The 26,059-nt window shown below is 42.4% G+C and overlaps 2 protein-coding genes and 1 long non-coding RNA gene across 7 annotated transcripts in view; 2 read left to right on the forward strand and 1 right to left on the reverse strand.

Annotated features, from left to right (window-relative positions):
- The window catches only part of SNX9 (sorting nexin 9), a 62,976-nt gene extending 59,676 nt beyond the window's left edge, over window positions 1-3,300 (forward strand). For both annotated transcript variants that reach the window (XM_080587034.1, XM_080587035.1), the window contains exon 18: window positions 1,302-3,300. In XM_080587034.1, coding sequence (XP_080443160.1) covers window positions 1,302-1,349 — 48 coding nt within the window. In that variant the 3' untranslated portion in view covers window positions 1,350-3,300. The remainder of the gene's footprint in view (window positions 1-1,301) is intronic.
- Window positions 2,947-19,649, reverse strand: LOC308192951. 4 transcript variants are annotated; one of them, XR_013949242.1, is made up of 5 exons: window positions 19,511-19,649; window positions 16,718-19,066; window positions 16,038-16,148; window positions 11,492-14,221; window positions 2,947-9,283 (listed from the first exon to the last, which is right to left on the reverse strand). It is a non-coding gene; the product is annotated as an uncharacterized lncRNA (long non-coding RNA). The 4 variants fall into 4 exon arrangements; XR_013949243.1 differs by having other exon boundaries at window positions 11,492-11,689; window positions 14,052-16,148; XR_013949244.1 differs by having other exon boundaries at window positions 11,492-16,148.
- The window catches only part of SYNJ2 (synaptojanin 2), a 63,969-nt gene continuing 57,524 nt past the window's right edge, over window positions 19,615-26,059 (forward strand). Inside the window, exon 1 of the mRNA XM_080587023.1 lies at window positions 19,615-19,894. Coding sequence (XP_080443149.1) covers window positions 19,774-19,894 — 121 coding nt within the window. The 5' untranslated portion in view covers window positions 19,615-19,773. The remainder of the gene's footprint in view (window positions 19,895-26,059) is intronic.

Here is a 26,059-nt window from a genome sequence, read left to right on the forward strand (position 1 = left end):
AAAATATTTTCTTGTAGATGCTATTCCTATGTGCATGGCTATATGATATTAGATATTAGCTTAGTGTTTCTGGGTGTGGGTTTTTTTGTTGTTTTCTTTTTTTCAATGCCAGTACTAAAGTTACAAAGAATTTTGTTTTAGTTTTGTGCACACAGATTTTTCAAAACTGAGTTTGGATAATTTGCTGTAAATAAGACCTGCAGCAATGAATACAGCAATAAAGCATTTAAATGGCTTGGAAGGACAAAGGGAAACTTCTGAGATTTAAAGCCTGACGTATAGATGTGTGGGGTGAGGGATCAGAGTGGCTTAGTGACTTACTAAGTACGTCAACTCTGAGCACTAAACCTACAACCTTAGTTCTCATTTAACATTGTTCTTATGACTGTTACTTGTATTTTATTAAATGAAACTTGAGAAAAGTGTTTCTAATGCGATAATTCCAATGTGACAGTGAATAGTTAAATCTGTATAGATCCTTGTTTGGTGCCCATGTTGTATGTGGAAATAGCAGCACGTCTGCTTCCTGTGTCTCAGTATGCAGGAAAAAAATAAGCTGCAGAGAATTCATACACATTTGTAACAACCATTTGTAATAGATCCTTAACTGGAAGAAGAGCTGTATTAGACACAGAGCCAGTCAAGAAGCTTAGCTTCATTGCTCTGCTCCACCAGGTTATCTCAACAGTGTTAGTGCTGTGACTTGAAGAGAGATGTAGCTTACAAATACAACGAGATTTGGAGGAGGAAAAAGGACTACTACTTCAGTTTTCCTCATACCTGAGTGCACCTGGGATTTTGAACTAGAACATCTGTAGTAAAACAAATAAAATCAGTTATTTTCTTTGTGAGAGCAAGTTGAACTGCTGAAGGACTGCTGGTAGCTTGTAAACTCGTATCAAAGACAGGAACACTTTTAAGTCATGACCAACCACATTTATTGATTACATCTTTTTGCTGAACAGATGATTGCTTTCCAAGACCAAAGCCACGCATTACCACAAACTAACGCTGTTGGTGACAGCTCTGACATTTGGTCTTTTCAAGAGAAGGCAGCAACAGGTCAGAGTTGGAGTATACTGACTGCACAGCACTCCCTGCTCAGATGCCGTGTTGTATCTGGCAGTGTTAAGAGAGCAGCTGAACATAGTGTTGTCAATCTTGTACACATTAAGGGTACTGAGGAAAGACTACAGTTTTTGGAAGACAAGGGAACAATCTGTTTAATCTCAGCATGAAATCTTGTTTCTGCATAGGGTAAAGTGACTACATATTAAATATGTTCTGTTTCTTTGTTTCAGATTGCACAGAAGCTGAGGCAGGCACTCAGCCGCTTTCCTGTGATGTAGAGAATAATGAGTAGCCAACAATGAAGAACAACCCCGAAGTGCTTTTCTGATTTGGGGGCAATGCCAATAAACTTGTTAGCCTTTGCCAGCCAAAAAAAATAGTTGTGGGGAAAAAATGAATTATTTAAAATGTTTACTTTATCAGCCTCAATCCATAAGATAAGATTCTTTTTTATCTTGAATGCTCTACCCTTTGCATCATTATTTAAGTAAAAACAGCTAGAAAATGCTGTCAGTTGTAGGGATCTAACTGGTATGTTGCCACGGACTTCATGAAGACTTGCATCTCTCAGATGTTCTTCCAAAATCCCTTCATCAGTGTCAGAATTACAGTTTTAAGTGGGGAAGTAGACAAGCCTCATAAAATGACTTTACTGCTCATTATATTCAGTTTTGCTCTCTAGCAATTCAGTAGCCAGGAGGAATTATATTTGTATATGTTTCTGGTACATGTTCATGATAATCTCCTGAACAAACACTTGTTCTAAGTTTTGCTTCCCACATGCAGCCATGGCACGGGTCATAGTGAGAAGTCCCATTATGACTTCTAGTAAATACCATTCATTCTCCCCTTTCTTCTTTTCCTTATAACTAAACTTTGTTCTTGTGGCACAACACCTCAGAGCTTATATCAAGGCTCCTCCTTTCTTGCTATGCACTGTGTAAAAAGACAAAGTACAAACATAGAGCCATTCAAGAAGGTGTGAAAAACAGTTTTCCATGCCAGCATTTTGACACCCACACAATGTTATGCCATAAGGCACTGGTGTTCCTCAGTGCTGTACCTCTTAGAGAGTTTTAAGTGTTTCAGTAAAGGGGACACTGTCACATATAACACAAACTGATAGAAGTCCCCAGATTCCAACAGAGCTCAGGTTTTCACAAAGCAGTATGGTATGCTATTGGCTTGGGTTTACTTTTGTTACCTTCTAATACGAACTAAAAGGTGACAAAGGTACTGAATAACATCAGTTATCACACAGACTCTGTGCTTTGATCGTCTCTTATCAAGTGCCCTACTGCCATCTTTCTTACTACTGAAATATCACTTGAGGCCTGGGCTTTTTTGACCAAAAACCCCAGCCCCAGTCCTGTTGAAAATGGGCACCAACTACAGTAATTCATTTAATGTCATAAGCAATCAGAAAGCCAAAGTGCAATTTTTGCTAAAAATGTGCCTAGAACATAAACATTTTAGCAAAAAACTAACTTTAAAGCAAAGGCATTTTCCCACAAGCCATTCTAAGTGACGGGTACAGTCTGCTGGCTGAATAGTTGCCTTACTCTATTTTGCGTTGGTGTTATTTTTGTGTGCTAGAAGGAAAATCTAGGTCTGCCTGAATAACCTGAAACCAAAACAAGCAAGACTTAAGCCTAAGTCCAGATGCTTTTCAGTGTCACGGGTCTTGTTCACGTTTTATAAACCTTGTCTTTTCCCCCTCCCAGTTTTAGTTGTTTGCTTCCAAAATTCCATAGCGCAGTGTTGTTTGATACAGCCATTTAAATATGTACAAATTGTAAAGAATGTGTATAAATGTTTTACACCAAATGTAAGATCTGCTTGCATGTAGAAGCAGCTTATATAATAAATTGTTACAATGTGTACAGTAAATCCTGAAATCACTTTTTCAAGCCAGCATTTTTTTTTAGCTTTTGTATATTCACTTTTTGGTAAGGAAATCTCTTTGTAACAGATTCTCAATTTGGGAGGGGGAACGGGGGGTCTTTTTTACCAATCTTTGAATAGCTCCATATGCACTACAGTTGAAGGTTCTTTATCTTGAATAGATTGTTTTGAAATTTAAGTGTAAGCTGTGCATTCCCAGTGCAGGGAAGCTATGATAGTAGCAACTGTGTCAGAGATGCAATGTTTTGGCAAAAAAAGAAAAACTGTTTAAGGACTTCTAGTAAAATGAAGTAAATGATAATAAATATTTATGTATACCCACAAGACTATTTTTTTTCTTTTAAATCACCACATTGCTTTTTAACAGGGTGATGCAGAATGAAGCAAAACCTCTTTATAAGCTTTTCATCAGCTTATGGGCACTGGCTAGTGGAAGAATGAGAAAGCGTCCATGTGCCTTCCCTCAAGCAGGCATCAGAACATAATGGTATAATAGTGCTAGTTGACTGCCAAACAGCAAAAGCTATGCGTGTGTTGTAAGCTTTCATTATTCAGGTCAGCCCAGCTCGTGGTTGATGGAGCCCTCCTGACTGCAAATAAGTAGGAGAGCACAGTGCTGCTGTGTATTCCTGGCTTTGTGTCAGCATGGTGTTGACCCAGAATAGAAATTAGATTGTCTTTGGTAGTTGTTTTTTTAATTAGACATGAATAGTGGCATAGTTAAGTTGAGTGATTTGGGAGCAACAGAAAATCTTCACTCTGAAGACGCAGTCATAAAACAAAAACAATTTAGAGTAAGACTTGAGCAGTGCCCTTCAGTATTTCATTTGTCATAGCTGAATAATTAATCTCTGGAGTAGCAAAAAGCCTTAAACCTGTTTCCTGATTTACAGGTTTCCTGAAAGGTAAGGTATATCCAAACAGTGACACCATCCCAATGACTGTAAAACATGTCAAATGCCTTAGCTGTTTGGTTTAATTTCTTAATAGTTTATTCTGTTACAACATTCATTATTTAACAATAAAAAATTAGCTGTACAAAAGGAAGTGCTACATGTATTTCTTGTCTGCAGCAACACCTACCATGTGGGGATTAGACTGCAGCGGTAGACTGTTGTTGCAATGTATGATGTTTTTTTTTGGAAGAGTACTTACTGTATTGCAGTTAGAATATTCTTTCATGTTATAACGAGGCTTAGCTTTGCATGAACACTGGAACTTGGACATTACTGAGCAATTTGTTTTCAGTGACAGAGTTCTTCAGCAAATAGTACCTTATCCTACACTTTATACTGTACGTTACGATGAAATAATATACATCTGTTTTACTGCTACCAAAATGAGTTTTGTGCAGTGCAGCATGATGGTTCAGACTAACAGCCTTGTAGAGAAAGGCGCTGCATCTCCTGGGGTGTAGTTTGAAGTACACCAGGCAGTCTGGATGGGCCAAAAGCACTCCACAGCCTTGTGGTGTGCATCCGTCTGCTGGAAGCAAAGGACGGCGAGCATCCTGCTGCTGCAGCTTCTGCCTGCCTCAGTGCTTCACGCTGAGATGGGCGAGCATGTGCCAGGGGAAGGTGAGTTATCTGCAGCTTTAGAGTTGGTTGTTTTCTACGCTCTATGTACGCTCCACATTTTTCTGTAACTCTTCTTGTATAATTAGCACTAATGACACTAATAAAATTGCAAACAAGCATGGAACAGTAAAGGTAATATGTTCAGCAGGAAAAAAAAAAACACTTTTTTTCTGTCTAAAGAATCCCTAAAAAAACCAACCTCATAGAATTAGAAACATACAGACTGGCTGGAGATCAAGCTGTAGGTCCCATACTATGACAGTATCAATTATAGCCAGACTATTTTAAACGACATATGAGTCATAGACACACACTTTATAATACGGAGATTCCAGAACATGCCAGCATAGCTCTTTTCAGTAGACAAGCATGTTATCACTTAGAAAGATTTCCTTTACATCCATCACTTACGTAAGTTGTGCATATGTAAAATGCTACCGTAAAGCTTTATTTTTTTCAGCTAGAACAGTTATTGTCTAATAATTCTTATGTACTAGATGTCTTGCTATATCCCTTCAGCAATCTTTTTAACATAAACCATTCTGTTTTAGTAATTCTTTCCTCCTATCAATGTGTATCACCTCTCTTCCCAGGGGTGCATGAAACAAACAAACAAAAAGGAGTGTACTTGAAACTTTTCTGTGATACATATGGTGAGATCTGTCCTCTTCCTTGTGCAAGCACTGTTAATACATGCCAGAATGAGGACTGTAGTTCTCACCTCCTGCTGTCTCATCAGTTTATGGTATTAACTCCTGTGTTGCTCTGTGTTGCTGCCTGGCTGGGTAACTTCCATACAGCGTTCATATAGTATGTATAGAGCTTTGTGCAACTAGATCAAATGAACCGTAATTCCCAGCCATGTTTTCAGTTTACGATATTTATTTCTGTCTCTCTCTTCAACCCAGACCAAACTGAGTTTTTTTTTGCTTTTAATAATTATATTCCAAGTAAGTCAATTCTAAGCTTGTTTTACGCCTTCCTGGTAGTCATCACGTTTAGAATATATTCCTTTAAGTTTCTTATAACACTTGAATGTGGGTAATCTCTCAAAATTAGTACTAAAACCCTTCTGTATTGTACTTCTATATTCCCTGCTTTTCGTTTGACTAGAAGACTAGTCTGAGGAAGTTGACTGTTTACATTGATTCTTCTCAACAAACTCAGATAAGCCTTTTTTTTTTTTTTTAACCTTTTTATCCTATGGCTATTTGCACATCAATTGTTTAAGTACTGTTCTAGCATCCTTGGTGTACTGAATTTAAGCTGACATAATTTCTTTGTTTCATAAACAATGTGTTTACATATTTTTAATTTCTTGGCCTTTTAATCCTTCCTAATTGGTCATGTTTTCTTAAACTATCATTTTTTAAAAGATATATATATATTTTTTGCCTTCCTTCAGATTACTGCTTGCATATCTACCATCCTCCTGGAGTTCTTTTTGAACTCCAGGTTCCTGTCATCTACACAGATAACAAGTAGTTACTTCAAGATAGACTTGACAAGTTTTATTGAAGCAGGCCCAGTCAATCTAAATCCAGCTATGTCATGTTTACTAAACACGGTGCTTTCCTGATTCTGGTCTGCGGCTATATTCTTCTGTTAAAATACATTTCGATAAGTCCAATTTTTCTGTTAGGGCTGAAGCAAGGTGGTGTATCATTTACTGTATGATCATAACAGTACGCTTTTGCTTCCCTTAGTTTTCCTCTTGTACCTGCTGTCTTTAGACACTTGCACTTTTTAAAATCATTTGCTAATAAACTTATTTTGTCTTTGCAAATATTTATCACTTTTAATTGACATTACCTTGTTGCAATTGAATCTCAGCAGATGCAGATCTAAAACTGTTATTCTTCACTAGTATAGTTTGTCTTTGAAACATCTCTCTCCCCCGCCTTGAAAAAATAACAGCAAATAATTATTCCAAGACATACTTTTTGCTAAAAATATAACAGAATACAATTAAAATGTGTATATAGATTGTGGAGACTTTCTTTTAAAAAGTATTACAGAAGTACTATGTGGTTGGGTTACTTTTCAGTTTTGATCCTGCCCCCAAGGCACTGGCCCAGAGGAACAGAGGACACACGGCGTATCTGTATGCACGTATGCAGCGAGGCGCAGTGCTTGTGCTAGGTAAGGAAGCTGAGCAGTCCCAGCGGGCTGACAAGGCTGTGCAGCGAGTGTGGTGAAGAAAGGCATCAATCTGGAAAGCAGACCTGCCAACTGAGCAAGTAACCAGGCAGGTTCTTTGACCATCTAGCAGAATTGATAAAAGGGAAGGAGGGCTACAGAAGAGTGTTTGTCATCAGGCAGCTCAGAAGAGGGTTGGCCACAGCAGTGGAAGTGTTGCCTGAAGCCGTTGGAAAGGCAGAGAAAGTCTGTGACTCTGGAGTAAAATAAATAAATAGTCTTTTTTAGGCTTTTAACATCCTTTTCAGGGATTCCTGAAAAGATTTGCCCAAAGGCAGGCCAGAAGCATTGAGAGATGGGGCAATGGTTAAGTTAACTTTTAGCTGTACGGGTTCCTGCCAGAAATAACTACACTTTGGAGCCCTCTTATGCACTTTCAGCCATGATACATTACTTAGGAAAACATCTTTGTGCTGCACTACCTGGAAGGGGTGTGCTTAAGCTGTTGGGATAAAAAAAGAAGGGGTGGCCCTGGTTTTGGAGCTGTGGAGAAGGTGGGTTGTGCAGGCCCGTGTACACAGAGGGGTGACAACAGAAAGGCTGTGTCTGTAAACGTGGCACTTGGTGCAGGGAAGGAAGAGCACGGCATGTTACCAAAACCAAAAGTATCCTGGGACAGAAAGGTGCCTGGGGCATCTCCTCACCCTCTCTACCCCTTCAGCTGAAGGAGAAGAAGAACTCCAGAGCTCCTGATGGTTTGTAATGGTAAAGTTTCTGACACGTGCAAAAAGTACCTATTAAATTGCTTGTCATAGCGTCCACCCACATCCACCTGCAATTATATGATGCCTCAGTGACTAATGAAGTTGGTCACCCACAGGCACCTCGAAAATAGCAAGGCAGCAGACTGGAGTTTACATGATAGGGGCTGTCAAGAGCACGCTCTTATTCTTTCTGTGCTAAAGGAGAGGATAAAAGGCCTGAAAAGGGGACCTTTATAATTTGAGGGGCTAGCCTTTCATTTGTAATCAATTATAGTAGAAGATCAGTCTGTTCAAAAAAAAAAGTTACATTTGCGGATGAAACAGGATGTTAAACACAATGGTACTTCTAATGCAGAAGCTAAGTATCAGGCTTTCAGATTTGTAATCGCATCAAGATAACTAGGTTGCTTAAGGTACTCAAGGTCAGTTAAGGCACTCAATGTTGTGCTCTATAGCCCTTTGTGTAATAGAGTGGTGGCATCTTAGAATCATAGTCATTAAGGTTAGAAAAGACCTCCAAGATCCATCTGGTCCAACCATCCCTAAGCACCACATCCAGCCTTTCCTTAAACGCCCCCCAGGGACGGTGACTCCACCACCTCCGTGGGCAACCTGTCCCAACGCCTGACTGCTCTGTCTGAGAAGAAATGTCTCCTCATTTCCAACCTGAACCTCCCCTGGTGCAACTTGAGGCCATTCCCCCTAGTCCTATCACTGGTTATCTGCAAGAAGAGGCCAACCCCCAGCTCCCCACACCTTCCTTTCAGGCAGTTGTAGAGAGCAATAAGGTCTCCTAGGACTATGAATTATCCTAGGACAAGAACCAGGCTAAAATGGTTAGCAAATAATATTTCTGTTTCAAGCCTAGCTCAACAAATCACAAACTCTTTGTAATATTTGTAAATCTAGATAGAATTAAAAAGAGGTGAACTATCTATGAACTGAAAAAGTTAAGTAAAATGCATCACTTCATTCTGCTTACCTCTCTGCTTTACGCTTTTTTGGGGAAGAGGACCTCCCTGCTCCCATGTGATCCTTGTGTATTGTCTGCTCATCTAGTCCTTTCTGGACTTGTGAAAGTTTCTTGTGTGCCTAATGTAAATTGCACTAGATTCACTTTGTCAGCAACTCTGAGGTCCCATGTTTCATAGGGCAGAAGGACATTGTTGTTGGTATGTTCTCACCATTCTGTAGGGCTGTCTGGAGGGCTTTGGTTAGGCTTAAGGTTCCTTATCATAATACCTGCAGTCACAACTGTACTAGGAACCTGAAATATTTACTGGCATTTCTCAAAGTCCCTTGAAATGTTTATATGAGAATCCTCCTCTCCCCACCCACTTTTTCTTAGCTGCCACTATGATTCCTAATGACATGCTGGAAGCACAGACCTTCAGAAGCCCAGAACAAGACCCCCTGTTTATCCACTGTTCATCTATTTTATTGTTTTCAATGAAATTCTTTCCAAGCCAGACCCAGGATCTCGTCAAATTTGGTGCATCCAATAACGCAATGATTCACCAAATAGTTCAACTATTGCCAAAGGGGAAGGCACCTCAGAAGTGAGGGCTGTACAGGAGTCAGGGACAGCTTTCTAACTGATGATTAGTTTGTGACTAGCTGACTAGTATTTCTAAGCTCAGATTTTGTTTAAAAACTAAACAGCTGGAAGAGAAGTAAGAAGTTAAATATAGCATCTGTTGCGCTGTAATAGCAAAATACAAACCACACAACTTGCTGTCGGGGGAGGGGCTGTGGAGCTTGACACCGCCCCAGGAGGGTCCATCTGATCCTGCTCTACAGGATTGCACCGCTCAGGATTCATCGTGCCTACAAAGAAGGATGCGAAGGAAGGAAGCTCTTCATTTGTCTTCCCTGTTTAAACAGCGACACTTCCCTGGCTGTTCCCCAATTGCACCTACCAAACGTACAGCAGGGACTTTTTCATCTAAGGCAAACCTTTGAGAAGGAGGTAGGAATAGAAAGCTTCTTCCCTGGCTTGCACATGCTTGTGTTTACTTGGCACTAGATAAGCTTTACTAGTAAGAACTAGTGCCAGGCTAGCTGCTGCTTATAAACACAGCCTTAACTCTTGGCAGAAAGGAGAAGAGGAGAGGATTAAAAAAAAAAAAAAAAAGGTAAGTGTCCAAGAAAGTCTCCCAAAATTTAAACCAAATTCACGATCAGTAAGGGGAAGTTGCTAGCTAAAGAATGCTATGGTGCAACATAAACCTCCAGCATGGATGTGTGGCATCTATTCTGATGTGGTGCAAATCCATCATGAGGAAAGGGCAACTTGTGAGGATTGCACTGGTTTCAGAGGGGATTGAGGGTCTAGAATAGGTCAGAAAAGCTGTGTTTGTAGGTGCTGTCTGGCACCACTCCTCTCTGAATGAGCTACCGCATTCATATTGTAATTACCTAGTGTTAGTGTCTAATAAAAATGATTAGTAATAAACCTTTCTCCGGCATGGGGAAAGACAGGACGGACGTGTGTCACCTCTGTCTGCTTCCATCAGCCCCAGGGTGCAAGGGCACCTTGGCCAACCCTGTGTGCAGCCAAAAATCCTCCAAAGCCTTTGGGCTCTGCTCTGCACCCTGCAACAGCGGCTGTGTGAGGTGGCTGCTGGCCTGGTCAGCCTTCTGAGCGGCAGCTGCTAGGACTGAACCAAGCTTTAGTTACCCTCTCGTCTAGGAGGCATTTTAGGCTCACGGAGCATCTCTGCTTTTATTTGGGCACACTATGAGCTCTCTGCATCAGTCTTTCCATGTGGAAAAGCTCTGCACCAGTTCTGGCCCTTCTGTGTAGTTTGCAATAAATCTCCAGGCCCAGACGAAGTTTATTTCCAGTTTCTGGAAGGAGTAAAGAGAGAATTCAGCTGAACTCCTACCAAAATATGCAGAGAAAGCTACTCTGAAAGAAAAGCACATGAAAGCTGTTGTTGCGCCCATCTTTTTAAAAGCCACAGGAAGGAATTGCAGGGATGGCCAAGATGCCGCTCTCCCCGTGCGCCAGGATCACTAATAACAGAAAGTAAAGACCAGGGGAGGGACTGGACAGAAAGCAGCAGAGAACAAAGCAGGGAGAAGGGAGGGCTAGCAACAAAGAGTATGGGTAAAGGCAGTGGAAGGAGCGGGAAGCTTTTCCAGCCACGCTCATGAGCCCCCTTTCCACTCCCCCTCACCCCCCTTGCTCTAACCATGCTGCTGGGATTATTCAGGCCTGCCCAGGTGCTGTGGTCACCCCTTCCCACCTGGGGTATCGGGAAGTCCTGAACAGTAGCTGGAACCAAAAGCCAGCAAACGTCCTAGAAACAGAGTGCAGGCCACAGGGAACACTGGTTTCTCACCCCCCTTCTGCCCTGCAATTTTTGAGCCTCACTCCCTGGAGTAAGAGCAGGATAACAGTCTTAAAATGAGTTCAGCTGTAATTCCTGCAGCCTTCAATCAGCAGGGTCAGGGAGCTCTAGACCAGCCTGCCCGCCTATGTGGGGTGAACGCTTCTGCCACGTGTGCTATGAGCAGTCCTCACACCAGCAGAGATTGCAGGAGGACTACAGACAGTGTAATCCAAGCCTTGTGCACTCTGGGGTAGGAACGGATAACCCTTAGCCAACCTCAAACTCCCCTTATGGTTTGTATGTTAACAGCAGCCATGGCAAGGGTTAGAAGTACAAGCAAATCTTTTTATAAACGCAATGCAAAATCTTTTTTACTGGAGCAGAACGGCACACCTAAACAAACAAGTCAAATTGTCAAAAAACAAATACTGACGAGCAAGCCACATGAAAGCCTCTCTGCTTACTTGTCCATGGGTTTAACGGGTGCATTAGGAATAATACAGCATACCAAAACAGTTGTTCAAATGACTTTAAACCATGGTATTTCCTCAGTACTTCTCTTTTCTGGTCCATTCCCCTCACATGCTCTGTGCTATTTAGCCAGCCCCCCTTCACAGCAGTGCTAACAGAAATAACAGCTCTTCCTGGAGAACTCCTTTCCTTTCAAGAAAAGCAACGCTGTTCCCTCTGCACTCACCATATAGATGCAAATAAACTGCAGGGCTGTGAAGCAGCTTGGCTCCTTAGCCAGATTGCTCCTTCTCCTACACGGCCTAGCACTTCTCCAGTTCACGGCTGGTGTTGTACTGAGGAACCCCACTGAGGACGCTGGTTTGAACTGGTTCACATTCAGTGTCACTTCAGACTACTCAGTCTAAGTCAGTTTGTCATAAAGCTGCTGACAAGAAGAAGAATTTTTGAGATTTATTGCCCAATGCCACTTTTACAAGACTTATAAAAATGTACAGAAAATAGTAAAAATAACAACCCTTAGTCTTTCAGGTAAACGAAAATGTTCTCCTTCCTTCACATGAATGTGTTATTACACTGCCTCTTGCTCCCCTTGCTCTCTGGTCTGAAACTCATCCCAAATCTGAAAATTAATGGGCAGGGCTTTCTAAATCATGAGGCATAAATACCACACAGCGTCTGCTTATAGAATGAAATGAGAGAAAGAGGCTTAACTTGAACTTAAAAGCACCACATATGTTGTACTGGAAACAACTAAAAGGGAAAAAAAATGTTGACATGATGTGATAATAGAAGAGAGAATGTGTGTGCGCAGGACAGTTTGGGTTGTTTTGAGAGGGTGACTGAATACACGGCATTTTTCTGTGTGGTTAATATCTGGTATACAACCAGATCCAGGTCCGTTATCAAAGGCACTGCCTAGAAATCCTGTATCGTAAGGAATATGCAGCAAAAAAACTCCCGAACCTTGCACCTAAGGAATGTTTCCCATTGACCTTAGGTATGAGAACTGGGTTTCTGGATTATATTTAAGATTTGGGAAAAATTACCCTAATCGCAGAGATACAAGGCTCCTTTTGTCAGTGGTTGTAGGGTGGTGGTACTGGCTGCTAGACAGCAGTTGGGTTCTGCCATGCTCCGGGCACAGATCCCCGCTGCCACATGCGCTGTTTAAAGCACTTTTAAAGAAAGACCTATGAGACCTTTCTGAAGAAAAGTACACAAGAAGTAAAAGTGCTGATAATATATTCATCCACACAAGAGGAAGTACGAGTCAAAGAATAGCAATACGCTTTTCTGCCTTGTGTTCCCCAAAGTAGGCTACTATTTCTTTTGGAAAGCAGTGATCTCATGCACTCTTGGTACAAAGTCATGTTTCACAAGGGAAGCACTTAGCTTCTAAAAACATACTGATGTCATGATTTGGTCATATAAAAGTGGTGCTTTCCAAACAGACCATTCTCTTCTCTTCCCTCCCCACCCTCTTTTTTTTCCTAAATATTTGAGCAAATCTGAAACTTTTGTACAAGTTTTGTCCAACGGTCACTTCTGTTCACAAAAAAAAAAAAAAGATTAGTTTTATTTTACCTTTGTGTTATGTGTGCAAGAAAAAAAAAAACGACTGGCTCAAGACTACTTTAAAATATCAGTTTCCTTGCCTTTATATATGCATTTCTGTGGACACAGAAGATGTGCTCACCTAACTAACAAAATCCTATTAGAAAATGCTACGAATGTAAATAGCAAGCAGTGAAAATAAATGCCCAATTATCCTCACAAGTGTTCAAACAACTCCCAGTAATGCTTATACACTGAAATTCTTAGAATATATGCACCCTCAAATGTCCAATTGCACTGAGGGCAGACTGTAAATAAGCTTTAAATAAATTAACATAAATTAGAATTACATATTGAGCATGGAAGCTCTGTTATCCTTGCCCTCTCTTCCCATCCCTCGTTTTTAAGTGCCTCACTGGAGGACCCATCTGCTCTTTATACTCCTCTTTTCTGATGGGTAGCCTCCGTATTACCCAACAACAACTAATGGAAGATTCTTGTGTTAACATAATTCATTTACATATGAATCACAGTGAAAGGGATCAGAAGCTAACATTTTCTCAAGACATCACGTACTGTGCCATGAAAATCAACCTTGTATATATGAAACCCTGCTGTGACTTGATTGGCTTTATTTTCTCCTCAACTTTTCCAATTTTTGTATGACTTGGTTAGTCTAAAAAAAAAAATGCAAGCTTGTTTTCTGTTCTTTTCAATTATTTACATGTACATTAATCTTCTATATAATAATCAGCTTCTAGTTGTATCTGTGCATTTTCTACCCTTGTATTCACCTGCTTGTTTAGCTAGCTATAACACCTCAACAGACAATGAAAGTCACAGATTCTAAACAACCAGGAAGTCTCTATTCTTCCTTCTTACAAATAGGGAGAATTAATAGAACAGTTCAATTCTTATTTAGGAATGAATTTAGGCATGACTTCGCTGCATTGGGCCAGCGGTTTGTCTCCTGCAGTTCTCTGTAATGATGGTATGTGCCACATACAAGAGAAATGCCACAACAGGCAGTCTGCGATTGCCTCTTTCTGAAATTTTCTTCATAGTTGGCTCATGGACAAGAGGGAGGCCTCCTACGCCTTATCAAAACCATACACCTTGATGTGGGTAATCACAAAGCTGCTATCGCTGTTCACGTTCAACAGAAGTGTGCACAATTTGACAGAAGATAAAAAAGACCTTTTGCTCACCAGAAATAAGTGCCAACTTACATGCGACATCTCTGTCCGCGTAGGTACTGAGCAGTTCACTTTAAATCTGAACTTTCTATTTTACCAAGCATCTTGGTTTTCCTATAAGGAGTTCCAGAAGACTAGGCAAGAAGCTGTGGAAAACTTTGTGGCTTCCTAGTCCTTTGAACATGAGAGAGGAGTACCTACAACTAATCATAAGCACGTCAGTCTGGAAGAAAGAATAACATTTGTATCTGGTTGTCTGGTCACTATTACTGCCTGAAAAAATGCCGCCTGACTAATGCTGCTCATCTGCACATAGTTTTGGGATGAAGAACGTTAAGATTTAAAACAGCTGCTGTTACTGAAAATAGTATCTTAAGAAAAGGCTAGTCTCTGCAAATGCAGTGCCTGCCTTGCTAGATAGATCTCTGATTTAGCACACACACAGTTAAACTACAAGTAAGTGGAAGAGGAGGTAAGAAATTCCACTGACCTCCCAACAAGACTTCACACACAGCTTTTTCATTAGCAGCATTTACAAAACGGTCAGCACTCCACCAGAGCATCCCTCAGCCACTGCTGGTACAAGTTCAGAGCCCGAATTCACAGCCCAGTCCTCTGCCAGTCTGGAAGTACAGCCTGAGGCCAGAGAGGCTGAGTCTAAAGCCAGTTGGCTTCCAGTCCAACCACCTTCAGCAGCTGAACCTGCAATGTTTGTTCACTTGTCAAGTCTCACCCAAGAAAGGCGCTGTGAGATTTAAACTACTCACATAGTTAAAGCTAGGCATACATTTAAGTGTTCTGCTAAACTGGAAGATCAGGTCTGCTTCGTTAACCCATCCATCTCCCTTCCAAATAATTTGTTAAAGGGTAATACCAATACAAAAATATTAGTATTTAGTTTCTTTTTCCTGCTGTGAGGATCACAGACTGCAGGGGTGAGGAGTAAGGGACCCTCGTTGGGAAAGGCTGTAAAAGAGTGGCAAGTGGAAAATACTGCCACTGTCTTAAGTGAAGAAAGTGTCTCTGCATCACTCCTCTTACGCTCCTGGCAAGGTCAAATGTTCCTTGTCAGCTTCTAAACAGACAAATAAAGCATGCTAATTTATCGCGTGTGCTTCTTACACTTCCCAGAGTTATTTTAAAGGAGATGTTGTTGACTTTGTTGAGAAACGGTGACCTAGCTCAAAGTATATCAAACTGTTTCTGTAACAAAGTACCAGATGTCTTTTGCACACAAAGTTCTTTACACAGGCAAGACAAGCGTAACCAACTAGAATAGAAACCTCTTCTCTCAGTTTCACTGGGAATGTAAGAGGTGACAAGAAAAACCCACAGCTACTTTCAGAGCAACACTTGAGCGCTTCAGCCTGCAAATTCTTCTCTGTGGCAAATTCAGCTTAAAATAAGTTACTCCAATATTAACCAGAAAATGTGAAAACAATAAAAGGTTTTGCATATTAGCAACACAAACTTATTGTTTTAGATGTCATGCAGGAAAAGCTAGGCTGAGATATTTCCCCTATTTCTTCTTTGCTCTGTGTAGTCACAAGTTTCTCAGAAAAAGGCAAAACCCAAAATATTTTCAATGACCTTGCAGGCGCGCACATTTCCTGAGGAATTTGTGACCACTAAGGCCATTTGTGACCACATGTCAGGTGGCCGTTAAGTCTCCAGGAAATGCCCTCACAAGTAATCTTTGATATTTGGTTTCAGAGCTTTAAAAAGAATTACCATTGCTTCTTTTTCCACACTGGTTTTTGTTTGTTTCTACTGTCTATCAGCATTTTTGTAGGAAAGTCCCCCTGCCTGCATAGATCACTCAATAGCACATAAAGACAAATGAATACATGGACATTCATTTGTTCCATGCCCCAAAGCCTAGAATATGGAGTTCACAGGGCTCTTCCAGGCATCCTAGTAGACAGCTAGGCATAACACAACCAGCTCTCCCCAGTTCTGCCCCACTCTGATATTTAACACCTCTGCTGTTCCCCTTCTGTGCCCTTCTGATCAACATACGTGATCCGTGTCTCTGGACCGATGTTCAAAGCCACCTGCTAATCAGCACGCAGAACTCTTTGTCATTAAGGTGGTTATCCAGGCCTCGTAAACATCCATTTCCATAAGGACCTAGGAGTGGAAGTCATTAAATGCACAGCAAGTTTCAGAGGTAAACAAGGAGTTGGGGAGATGAAGGGATTGAAAATAAGAGCGAACTGAGTAATGACTTAGAAGGTAGAAGTGTTCAGAAATCACAGCTGCCCATGGCGGCTGAGGTAACATCTGAATTTCTAATTACAGCAAAAGAACTAGGCTTAAAAATCCATATACATACAGTATATACATATTATCTTCAACACAGTTCACCACAGGTGAGCTAACAGGAAGCAAACTTTATTAGCTGAACGCTATCCTTCTACCACAGAGGCTAGCCTTCTAACATATCAGAGCTGCAATTTTGTTTGAATTGCATTTCACATAACTGTGGTCAGCAAACAAGAGATCCTAAGAATTCCTCCCTGCCTGATAGGGAGATCGATAGAAGGATTTCCCTCCCTCTCCCGTAGATACAGGACTTACAAACGGAGTTGGAAGGAAAACAGGAAAGCAAAGGAGCGTTACTGCTGCCAAGAGATAATCCACTCTTCAAACACTCCTGCTGTTCCCTGCATGCAGAACAGCAGAGTTCGCCCACTGACCTGTTGCTTCTGTCAGCTAGAGGCAGCAGAGACATCAGAACATCACCTCCCAATATTTAGCTATGAGAACATTCAGATAATGATGCAAAATATTTGTGGCTGCTCAGATGTAGAAAAGGTGATTAAAAAAAAAGACGTGAATGTGAAGAGTGAAATATGAGTAGAAGAGTAATATGAAGAAACTATCAAAGCAAATGATTAAAGGAAAGGAAAAGTTCACTGAGAACAGAAGATGAAATGAAAAAATGTCAAGGAGTCAATAAAGGTTTATGGCCCATGTGAAAACAGCTGTTCTGGGAAAGAGAATGATTTCACCTGGGGGACTCCTCAGCTCAGGAATTAATCAGTTTCTATGTTACTCACATATAAAAGCTCCACAGCAAAAGACAGCTCAGCTCCAAACACCACCTAAATGGTGAGCCATTAATCTCAATATTTTCACTTAAATATGGATTTTTGTGTTGAGTGACGGTTGGTTTGGTTAGGTGAAAAGATTTTGTCTACCATAAAACAAAGCAAAGAAAACCTTTGCATGCCCCCCTTGTATATCAGTCAAGCCCCTCACTGTCCTTGGAGGTCTTCAAAAAAAAAGGACATGGTCCTAAGCAGCCTGCTCTCAGTGACCCTGCTTGAACAGGGACATTGGATTAGGTGACCGCCAGAGGTCCCTTCCAGCCTCAGCCATTCTGTGATGTTTCTAAGGCAACTGACCTGTGAGATATCTAATTAACTGACTTACTGCTTTTTCAGTAATTGTGACATCACTCCTTTAAAAACACATCTTTCTGTACTTTGGATGTTTTGTACCCAGAACCCTCCAAAAAGGTCTGATTGTAGCAGGTTAAAAAGGATTCTTTTAATGAGCTTTGTCATTCATGCTGCTAAGGGGGTCCATTTTTCCACCTTCATCTGAGTTTTCCTCTCATATCTTCATTTCCTCACATGCATTTGAGGTGCTGAAAACACTATTATCCAAGGTGCACCAGTTCTTTCACTTCTAGTATTTTGTCCAACAACTCTGACAACATGCTTTTTTAATAATCCTTAATTATGTATTGTTGTGGTTTAACCCCAGCAGACAGCTAAGCACCACCCAGCTGCTCTCTCACTCTCCCCAGCTGGGATGTGGTCTCTCACCTTTCTCATTCTCTTTAATGAGAAAGGTTAAAAGTGTGAGAACTTGTGGGTTGAGATGAAGACAGTTCACTAGGTAAAGCAAAAGCTGTGGTGTACAAGCAAAGAAAAACAAGGAATTTGTTTGCTACTTTCCATTGACAGGGAGGTGTTCAGCCACTTCCAGGAAAGCAGGGCTCATCATGTCATGGTTTCTTGGAAAGACAAACATCATCACTCTGAATGTCCCCCTCCTTTTTTACCCCAGCTTGTATTGCTGAGCATGACACCACATGGTGTGGGACATCCCTCTGGTTATTCTGGGTTCCCTGTCCAACTTGTGTCTCCTCCCAGCTAGCTCTTTGTGCACCCCCAGCCTCCTCACTGGCAGGGCAGCATGAGAAGCTGAAAAATCCTTGACTGTGCAATCAGTGTTCTGCAACAACCAAAAAACATCAGTATGTTTTCATATGTTACCATCAACACCTTCCTAAAAAATCCCAAACACAGCATTCTATACGCCTCTATGAAGAAAATTAACTTAACTAGGAGAATGATGTGTTCTTGTGAGTTGCTGCAAAAAGCACTACTGACAAAAACTGCTAATGAATTACAAACATGGGCAAGAGTGACATGCCAGTGCCCTCAAAGTGATGGTTTACTCTCATAATGGAGTTTACAGAGGATGATGAAGAATCATTCCTCAAGGGCAAAAGAAACATCAAAAGAGACTTTTTGTTGTTGTTATTTTTAAACACGTAAGTGAATGATCCAGGGCAACTTTTTAAAATCATATGATAGAGTTGTCTTTGGCATCTCTGATTATTTAAGTGATTCTTTCAGCATTTCATCTCTAGTAGGCACTTTTCTCTATGAAGAGAGTTCACAGTGAAAGATGTAAACAGATTCTTGTTGTGCTTTTTCCATAAGTCAGCTGTAAGAAAACCATGTCTCTCTTTTCTGTTTAAAATTGCACGTGATTAATTCGCACTCTTTCTTACATCCTCCAAGGCCCCCAGACTTTGGGCAAGCTGCACGCTCTCACTCATCACGCTTGTTTCATCTGCGTATAAACAGGATTACTCTTTCTGATAGAAAGCACATCAGATCGTCTCTCATCTGCACGTACTTGCATATGTGTGCCTAACCTCGTCGATCTATTCCTTATGGCTGAACTCTGCAAATACTTCATCCTGTGCAGTCTCAGCATGGATTTGTGACAGGAATCCTGCGAAACTAAAGAAAAAAAAGTAGTATTTTTACACGAAGGGGCACTGTTTTTGATCGTTAATCAAGTCAAAAGGGAAAACGGCGCCTTCCGACCCCAAAAGCTCTGCTGCCAGCCGGCAGGACGGCGTTTTGGAGGCCCGGCCGCAGCCCTCCGTGCCTGCGGGGCGCGACGTGACGGGCAGGCGGGGATCGCCTCACCGCCATGCCGGGGCAGGCCCGGCCGCTCCGCTCCGCTCGGGAAGCGGCGGGGGAACGGAGCCGACCCGGGGCAGCGGCCTGAGCCTCCCGCACCGGCGGGGGAGAGGGTTGCGGTGCCTCCAGGGCCCCTCGCTTGTCCCCGGCCTCACGGGGGGCACACGACCCCCCGCCCGAGGACACGCGGAGGGCTGCGGGCAGGGCAGCGGGGCGGTGGCGGCCGCCGCTCCTCCTCCCCGCCCCGGCGGCTCCTACCTGTCCCGGGGGAGGAGGAGGAGGAGCTGCCGGGAGCCGGAGGGACAAAGTTGACTCTCGAAAGTTTCCAAGGGACCGTGGGTGGGAAGAGAAAGGGAAGAGGGGAGGGGAAGGGAACAGAAGGGAAGGGCGATCCCGGACTCGGCGGGGGACCGGCAGCCGGCAGCTCTCCGCCGGGCGCCTCCCGGCGGCCCGCCGAGGTGACCGCCTGCCGCGGGCGGCCTCCGGGCACCGAGCCTCCCCCGCCGTGCCCAGCGGCCCCCATGGCGCTGAGCAAAGGGCTGCGGCTGCTCTGGAAGCAGGAGCCGGGGCCGAGCGCCCTGCTGGAGGCTCGCAGCCGCCGGGACTGCCTGTTGCTGGAGGCCGGCACCGTGGCGGCGCTCAGTAAGTGCCCGGCGGGGCGGGCGGGGACCCGGTGCGCCACACGCGGGGGGTCCGGTACACGCGTGGGGGCCGTGGGTGGGCACCGGGCTCGGGGCACTCGTCCCGAGCCGCTCACGGCAGAGCCCGGCCCTTCACAGCCCTCCCCCGGGCCTGCTGCTCTCTGCCCGGGCAGTGGAAGGCGCTCACGGGCGTGCTGGGGATTGTCTCGTCCTGGGCTTTGGCACCTGCCGCCCAGGAGTTAATGCAGCGGTAGCGCAGAAAAAGGGGGTGATTTGAGAGTGTTTGGGCACGAAAAATGCAGAGGAAGGTGCCGTGGTTGTGCCAGGTTAACTGGTTCGGCACGTAGCGCTTACCTGCGCCTGCAGTGGTGCCGCTGGTTGTGGTGCGGAGGGGGTCTGTGTTCAGGCAGCTCAAAGGAAAGGGGTGAGGCTTAAACCGTGGGTTTTGTGGTAAAAACTGTCCGTACGTTGCGCTTTGTGCAATGCCGGTCACATTGATCACTGAGGAGAGCAACAGGACAAGAGGAGGCTGAATCAGATCTTCCATGGCAGGCTGTGGCAGGACATCCAGGCCAAAATGCCCCATTTCCAGGTGTTAGGGATTTATATGAGTGGGGGAAACCAACAAGCTGTACGGGAGGCCAATGATTTGCATGAGAACAAGCTCCAAGAGTGCAAATCTTTTGACATGTCCTGATAAAGATGTTGTTATTGTCGCAGCCTGCATTTTTTTAATTGTTATGGGACTGTTATATTGTGTGATACGTTGAGGGTTCAGTTTCTTCTTAGATTCATTGGTAACGGTGGACATTAATGTGCAGAAAAATGTGTTACATTTTTCTATATGTTTTGCTGTCAGTTTTAAGTGAATTGTCAAAGCGATAGGTCTGGTAGTACTGACCAGCGTTTTACTCACTTTCCCTGGTCCAAAAACGTTTTGACATTAAAACTCTCCATTGACATCGATGAATTTTGATCTGGCTTTTGTTATTCTGGTATACATCCAAAGCAATTCCACCGTCTAAAGCCAATGTGCATGAATAATACTGAGAGACCAGTGTTCATCTAGCGACCCCAAGCCATTTGTATGACCAGTAGTTGGGAAGATTATTTTGTAATCCTACTAATTTAAGGAATCACCAACTTAAAATAGATGTTTCTTTCCCAGTGTTGCTATCCTTCATCTAAATAGCCATAGCTAGAAGTGATTAGAGAACTTATACAGTTTCTTTTAAAATACACGTTAATTTGCTACATGAATTTTGAAGTAATGGTCTGTATGGTGGCTAGTGTAAAGGCTTGTTTCTCATGCCTTTTGAAAGTCCAATGTCACCTCTTGAGATAACTGTAATCATTTATGCATTGGCAGCCAACCTACTCCATGTTAATAGCTTTGTCATTTTAATTCATCTGGTTTCTCTTCCTGCCTGGGTTTGTTCCTGTATTGTAGGAAGAGCTAGTTTATCCAGTTGAGCCTGTTTAATTCATTTCTTCTCTTTATGAAGCAAAGGACCAGAAAAGGAGGGAAAAACAGCAGTAGGTATTGTGATGGTAAATTTACAAGAATTGCAAAGAGGAAACTCCACAGCCAGGGTGACAACAGAAACAACACGAATTCTGTTTTGACTGGCTTTGGGTTGTTACTGGCCATAAAACACCTCAGTAGAAGATTAACATTTCTGAATAGTGATGCAATATGATGGCCACACAATTTTCAGTTAAACAGTATTTTTAAGGACAGTAGGTTTTTCCCTTCCTCTTCTCATGATGACACTGTAAGGTAAAACTTGCTGTTTTGCATTTAAAAGTACATTTTGCAAGAGGCTTTATTTTGCAACCCTAAGGCTTTAGTCCTGTCCAGAAGGATGGGTGACAGCGTAAACAATTCTTCCAGGAATTCGCTGAACTAGAACATCAATAAGTAGCTTCTGTTACAGAAGAAACTTACAGTCGTGAAGATTGAGGAAAAATTGTCATTGATTTAGAAGCTTTTGCTTACACAAGGGGGAATATAGATTCAAAATGCTGTGCTACTTTCAACACGTTACAGTTTTAACACTTCATAAATGAACTGAACTTTATACTAAAGCTAAAGTGCTGAAAATATAGGTATTTAACTTTATTATAGCAGGTGAAATGCAGTCAAGAGGAGTGCTCCACAGAACAGCCCCGTGCCTCCCCTGCAGCCTGGTTGCAGGTAGAGCTGTGTGGTTCCCTGCTAGGGCGGGGGGAAATCAGGGCATAGCCTTGCGGGGCAGGGATGCAAAACCAGGAAGTGGCAGGTATTTACCTACCGATCTTTATTGTACAGAAAGCCGTTTCTGTGCTGTGTGTACATTCGATGTTTACAATTAGTTTTAGTTTTGTAATTATATGTACAAATATGTCACTGAGCGGGGTTTTTGAAATCAAACATTAATACTTGTGCAAACATATTGTGAATATATTTCTGTGTGCTATCAAAAACAATGAGCCCCACAGCATGACTCATTTTACTCTTATGCCAGGATATTTATATAACTAGTCTCCTTATTATATTTGTATTTCTAAAACTTACTACAATTTTTAAAAAGAAAAAAAATTATAATTTTTTCTGCGGTTTAGTGGTGTTCAAACTTTTCCTGTTTGTGGATTCCTACAAACCGTGCAGTAGAAATAATCTACTTGACAGAAGCCTTGCTTTTCTGGGTTACACTGTCAGTGTTTCTGTGTTAATATATGTGATATATAACAGGAACCACATGGTCAGGTTCTAGGGAAATGACTTAGAGACTTATCTCCATGTTCTTGACTGCCTGCAGACCACAGGAGTGGCCAGTACAAACCTTTTTTTTTTTTTTTTTAAACCCTTTCTTCTTTGGCTGTGAATAAATATATTAATATACAGGTATGAAAATATAATCCCTTACTAGAAACAGTGTTTTCCATCTAATGTAGAAAGCTGGTGAACCAACCTTTTCAAAATGCTCCTTTTTTGATTTGTTTGCAATGTTTTCAAGCAGGCAATAGACTTTCTAGGAAATATATATGGTAAAAAATATTGCTTAACATTTTGAATATCCAGACTCTCTTAACTCTAACTCTGCCCACAGACTTCTTCCCAACCCTATATTGCTTGATGTATATGCTATTACATAATCCAGCCTGACTTGCACAATGCCTACATAGCTTGGATTGGATATGAATGGGAAGACTTCAGCAGTGAAAGACTATGAATGTAAATGAAAATACAACAAAGTGCTTTGGGTTTGTCTGAGGATGACAGAAAACAGAAGCTGGAAGCAAGTTAATGATCTGAACTCATATAACACCAGACGTTGAACATATTTCTAGGTTATTATGCTGGACATAGTGTATATATTTTTTTTCTCAAGTGTTTTTGTGTATCAAACTTGTTTGATTATGCATTTATTCTTTCTCATAAAAATTCACACCTGTCACCAAAATGCTGAAAGAAGCACAAATAAAGGAAACAAGCTCCTTGATACCCTTGTCACGTCAATCCAATTGGGTTCTACAAATACTTACAAACAGTTCAGAGCATGTATGCAAGGCTGTACCTACGGCTAAGCAGGTGTCTAAATATTTCCAGAGTCAGGCTAAAGAAAGAGGGGAGAGCCAGCATCTGTAAACCAGTCCCAGGCTTTTTTTTATTAAAGAGCTCTTTCTGTGGTTTTACCTGGAAGTTGTAGGTGTTTCTATGTCTGTCCTTAATGTTTGGCTTGGGCTGGTGGTACCTTTCTGCCCCCTTCCTGCAGTCACGGAGCTTCCTGGGCACCGCGTGTCTGAGAGCCTTTGTGGTTCCTGCTGAAGCCCAGGAGATGAACCCTAAGGAAGGGCTGGATAAAGGAAACTGCATATGCCTGGCCAGTTCCTGCTAGCCATTAAATCGAATTTGCAGCCTGTCTAAGCAGGAAGTCACACTTGGATAGCAGGTATATGTCGTCTCGTGGTGTTTTCCTTTGGCTCTGAAACATTTTACGCTTGGAAAAAGGTCACTTTCAGCTGAGTTTATTATAGCTTGTTTTTATTGAATTATTGTGCACCTTTTGTTTTGCAAGAGTTAATAATTTCACCGAAGATGCTAACCTTATATATAATTTACATCAGGAGATTTTAAATAATTAACATTAAAAAAGCGCTTGAGGAATGCACACTGTGTGCAGTTCTCTAACGCTGTTATGAACATACAACACAGTTGCAATTAGTGCAGAAGGGTGGATACTCAATTATATGTTTAGTGGAAGGAAAGATTGCTAAAAAGTATCAGTGGGAAGCTTTTAGCGAAGTTTGGTAATTACCAGGTGTACTCTGTAGTACCTGAAGCCATTATTAAGCAATAAACAAATGCACCATGTATTTGGAAAACTCAACTTGTCCTCCAAGTAGACATCTTCATGGTAAATTTCAATAACTTCTGTAGCACCTACTTCCACTAACAATATATATATATATTTCCATCTTTCTTGTTTGAAAAAGGAAGGATTTTACCTGTGAGTAGAATGTAGTTAGACTTCCATTATTTGTCCTAGGTTTTTAGGCAGACAGCACTCCTTGCCTCTGCATTTCAGGCCTTTTGTGAAAGCCCTTACAGAATGAAAACTCTGACAATGGAAACTTCAACAGAAAAACACATAAATAATTTTTTTGTTACTGATTAGAAAAGACCTTTGTCTTTGGACATACCCAGCTGTCAAATGTTGTCACTAAGGCAGTGTTTACAATATTGTTCAGCCTTGTCCAATATGCTTTATATTCTCCCTGTGTATCAACAATCCTTCTGTAGTATTTTTTCCCCTTACCTCTGATCTTTGTTCAGTGAAGGCAATAGCACATAGGCTAGCTTTGTTCTGTTTCTAGTCACTTGCTTTCTGATGCTGTCTCTATTGTCCTAGCATTGCTTGCAAATAGTCTAGGAGATGCTTAAGGCCAGGTTTTGGTGAAACTTTAGATTCCTTTAAGAAATTTTAAAGATTTTTAAATAGTTCTCTTTAATAATAAGGTATGACATTGGCACAAGTCATCTGCAATGTTCTTTAAAGTCACGCTTTGGCCATCCTTTCAGTGTATCATTTTTTATAGTGGTTGTTGGGGATTCCTCCTCCTCCCTCCAAAAAGACGAAGATGGGCTGGGATACGTGCGGATCCATCTAGGGCTCCCCAGTGCTTGGAGGGAAGGCACCGTGCTCTGACCTGCCCACCACCAGGGCACAGAGTGAGACCAGGCCGAGCTGGGGGGCATGAGGGAGGAACGAGCCCCCCAGACCTCGAGGAGCCATTTTGGAGGTTGTGCCGGGGGGGCACTGTGCCTGACCCCTGCTGCGCGGGGCCTGGGCCCTGGCCCAAGCAGAAGGGCAGCGATCAAAGTGCATCTCAGGAGTTTGTGAAGCACCTGGGTGTATAATGGGACCGCAGTCTTCAGTTTCTATAACAGATTATGTTTTTTTTTTCCACACAAAAGTTTGGTCTCTGCGCAGTAACATATTGTGGGCTGTCTGCTTGCTGGGTGAGGCCTGAGGAGCGCGCTGCTCTCCAGGGGGCACGCAGAGGTGGTTGGGGGAAGATCCCTTTGTCCCTTCTTTGGTTTCTGAATCCAAATTGGTTTAGGAGCAAAATGAACCCAGAATAAATAACAGGATCTGCTATATGGTATAAATTTTGGTGAGTTGTTAGCCAGCCAGAAAGAGAGGCAGCAGAGCCCAGAGTCCTCCCAGAGCTTTGCATTGGGAGCCTGCTCCTCTCTTTCAGGCAGCTCCTCTGCTACTGATGCCCTGACTGATGCTGCTGGGCTGGTAAATCCTCTTTTAACTGGTCTGCCCAGGACACAGCCTGTTCCTGTACAGCTGTCGGCAAAACCCAGCTGTTTGTTTGTCTGCCCTTGGAGAACTGCCGTGCCAAGAGCTGATGTGCGTGTGATGCTGCTGGCTTGACCGAGGAAACTTTGGTGGCTTCTGTACATGCCAGTGTCAGGTGCTTCTTGCCCTTAGCTGCATGACTTTTGTGTTGCTTATTTCCACAAATTCTGTTCTTTTGGATCATGTGGTTACCAGGCATGTTAATGGCCAGCTTTCCAACTCGTAATTTTATTTTGAAGAGTATCGCTGTGCTTTCAAGATGTCTCTTAAATGCTTTCAGGTTGTGTCTAGTCTGAAGGTTTGCAAGGTCC

This window comes from Anser brachyrhynchus (genome assembly GCF_964034855.1).
Source record: "Anser brachyrhynchus genome assembly, chromosome: 3".
NCBI classification, from domain to species: Eukaryota; Metazoa; Chordata; class Aves; order Anseriformes; family Anatidae; genus Anser; species Anser brachyrhynchus.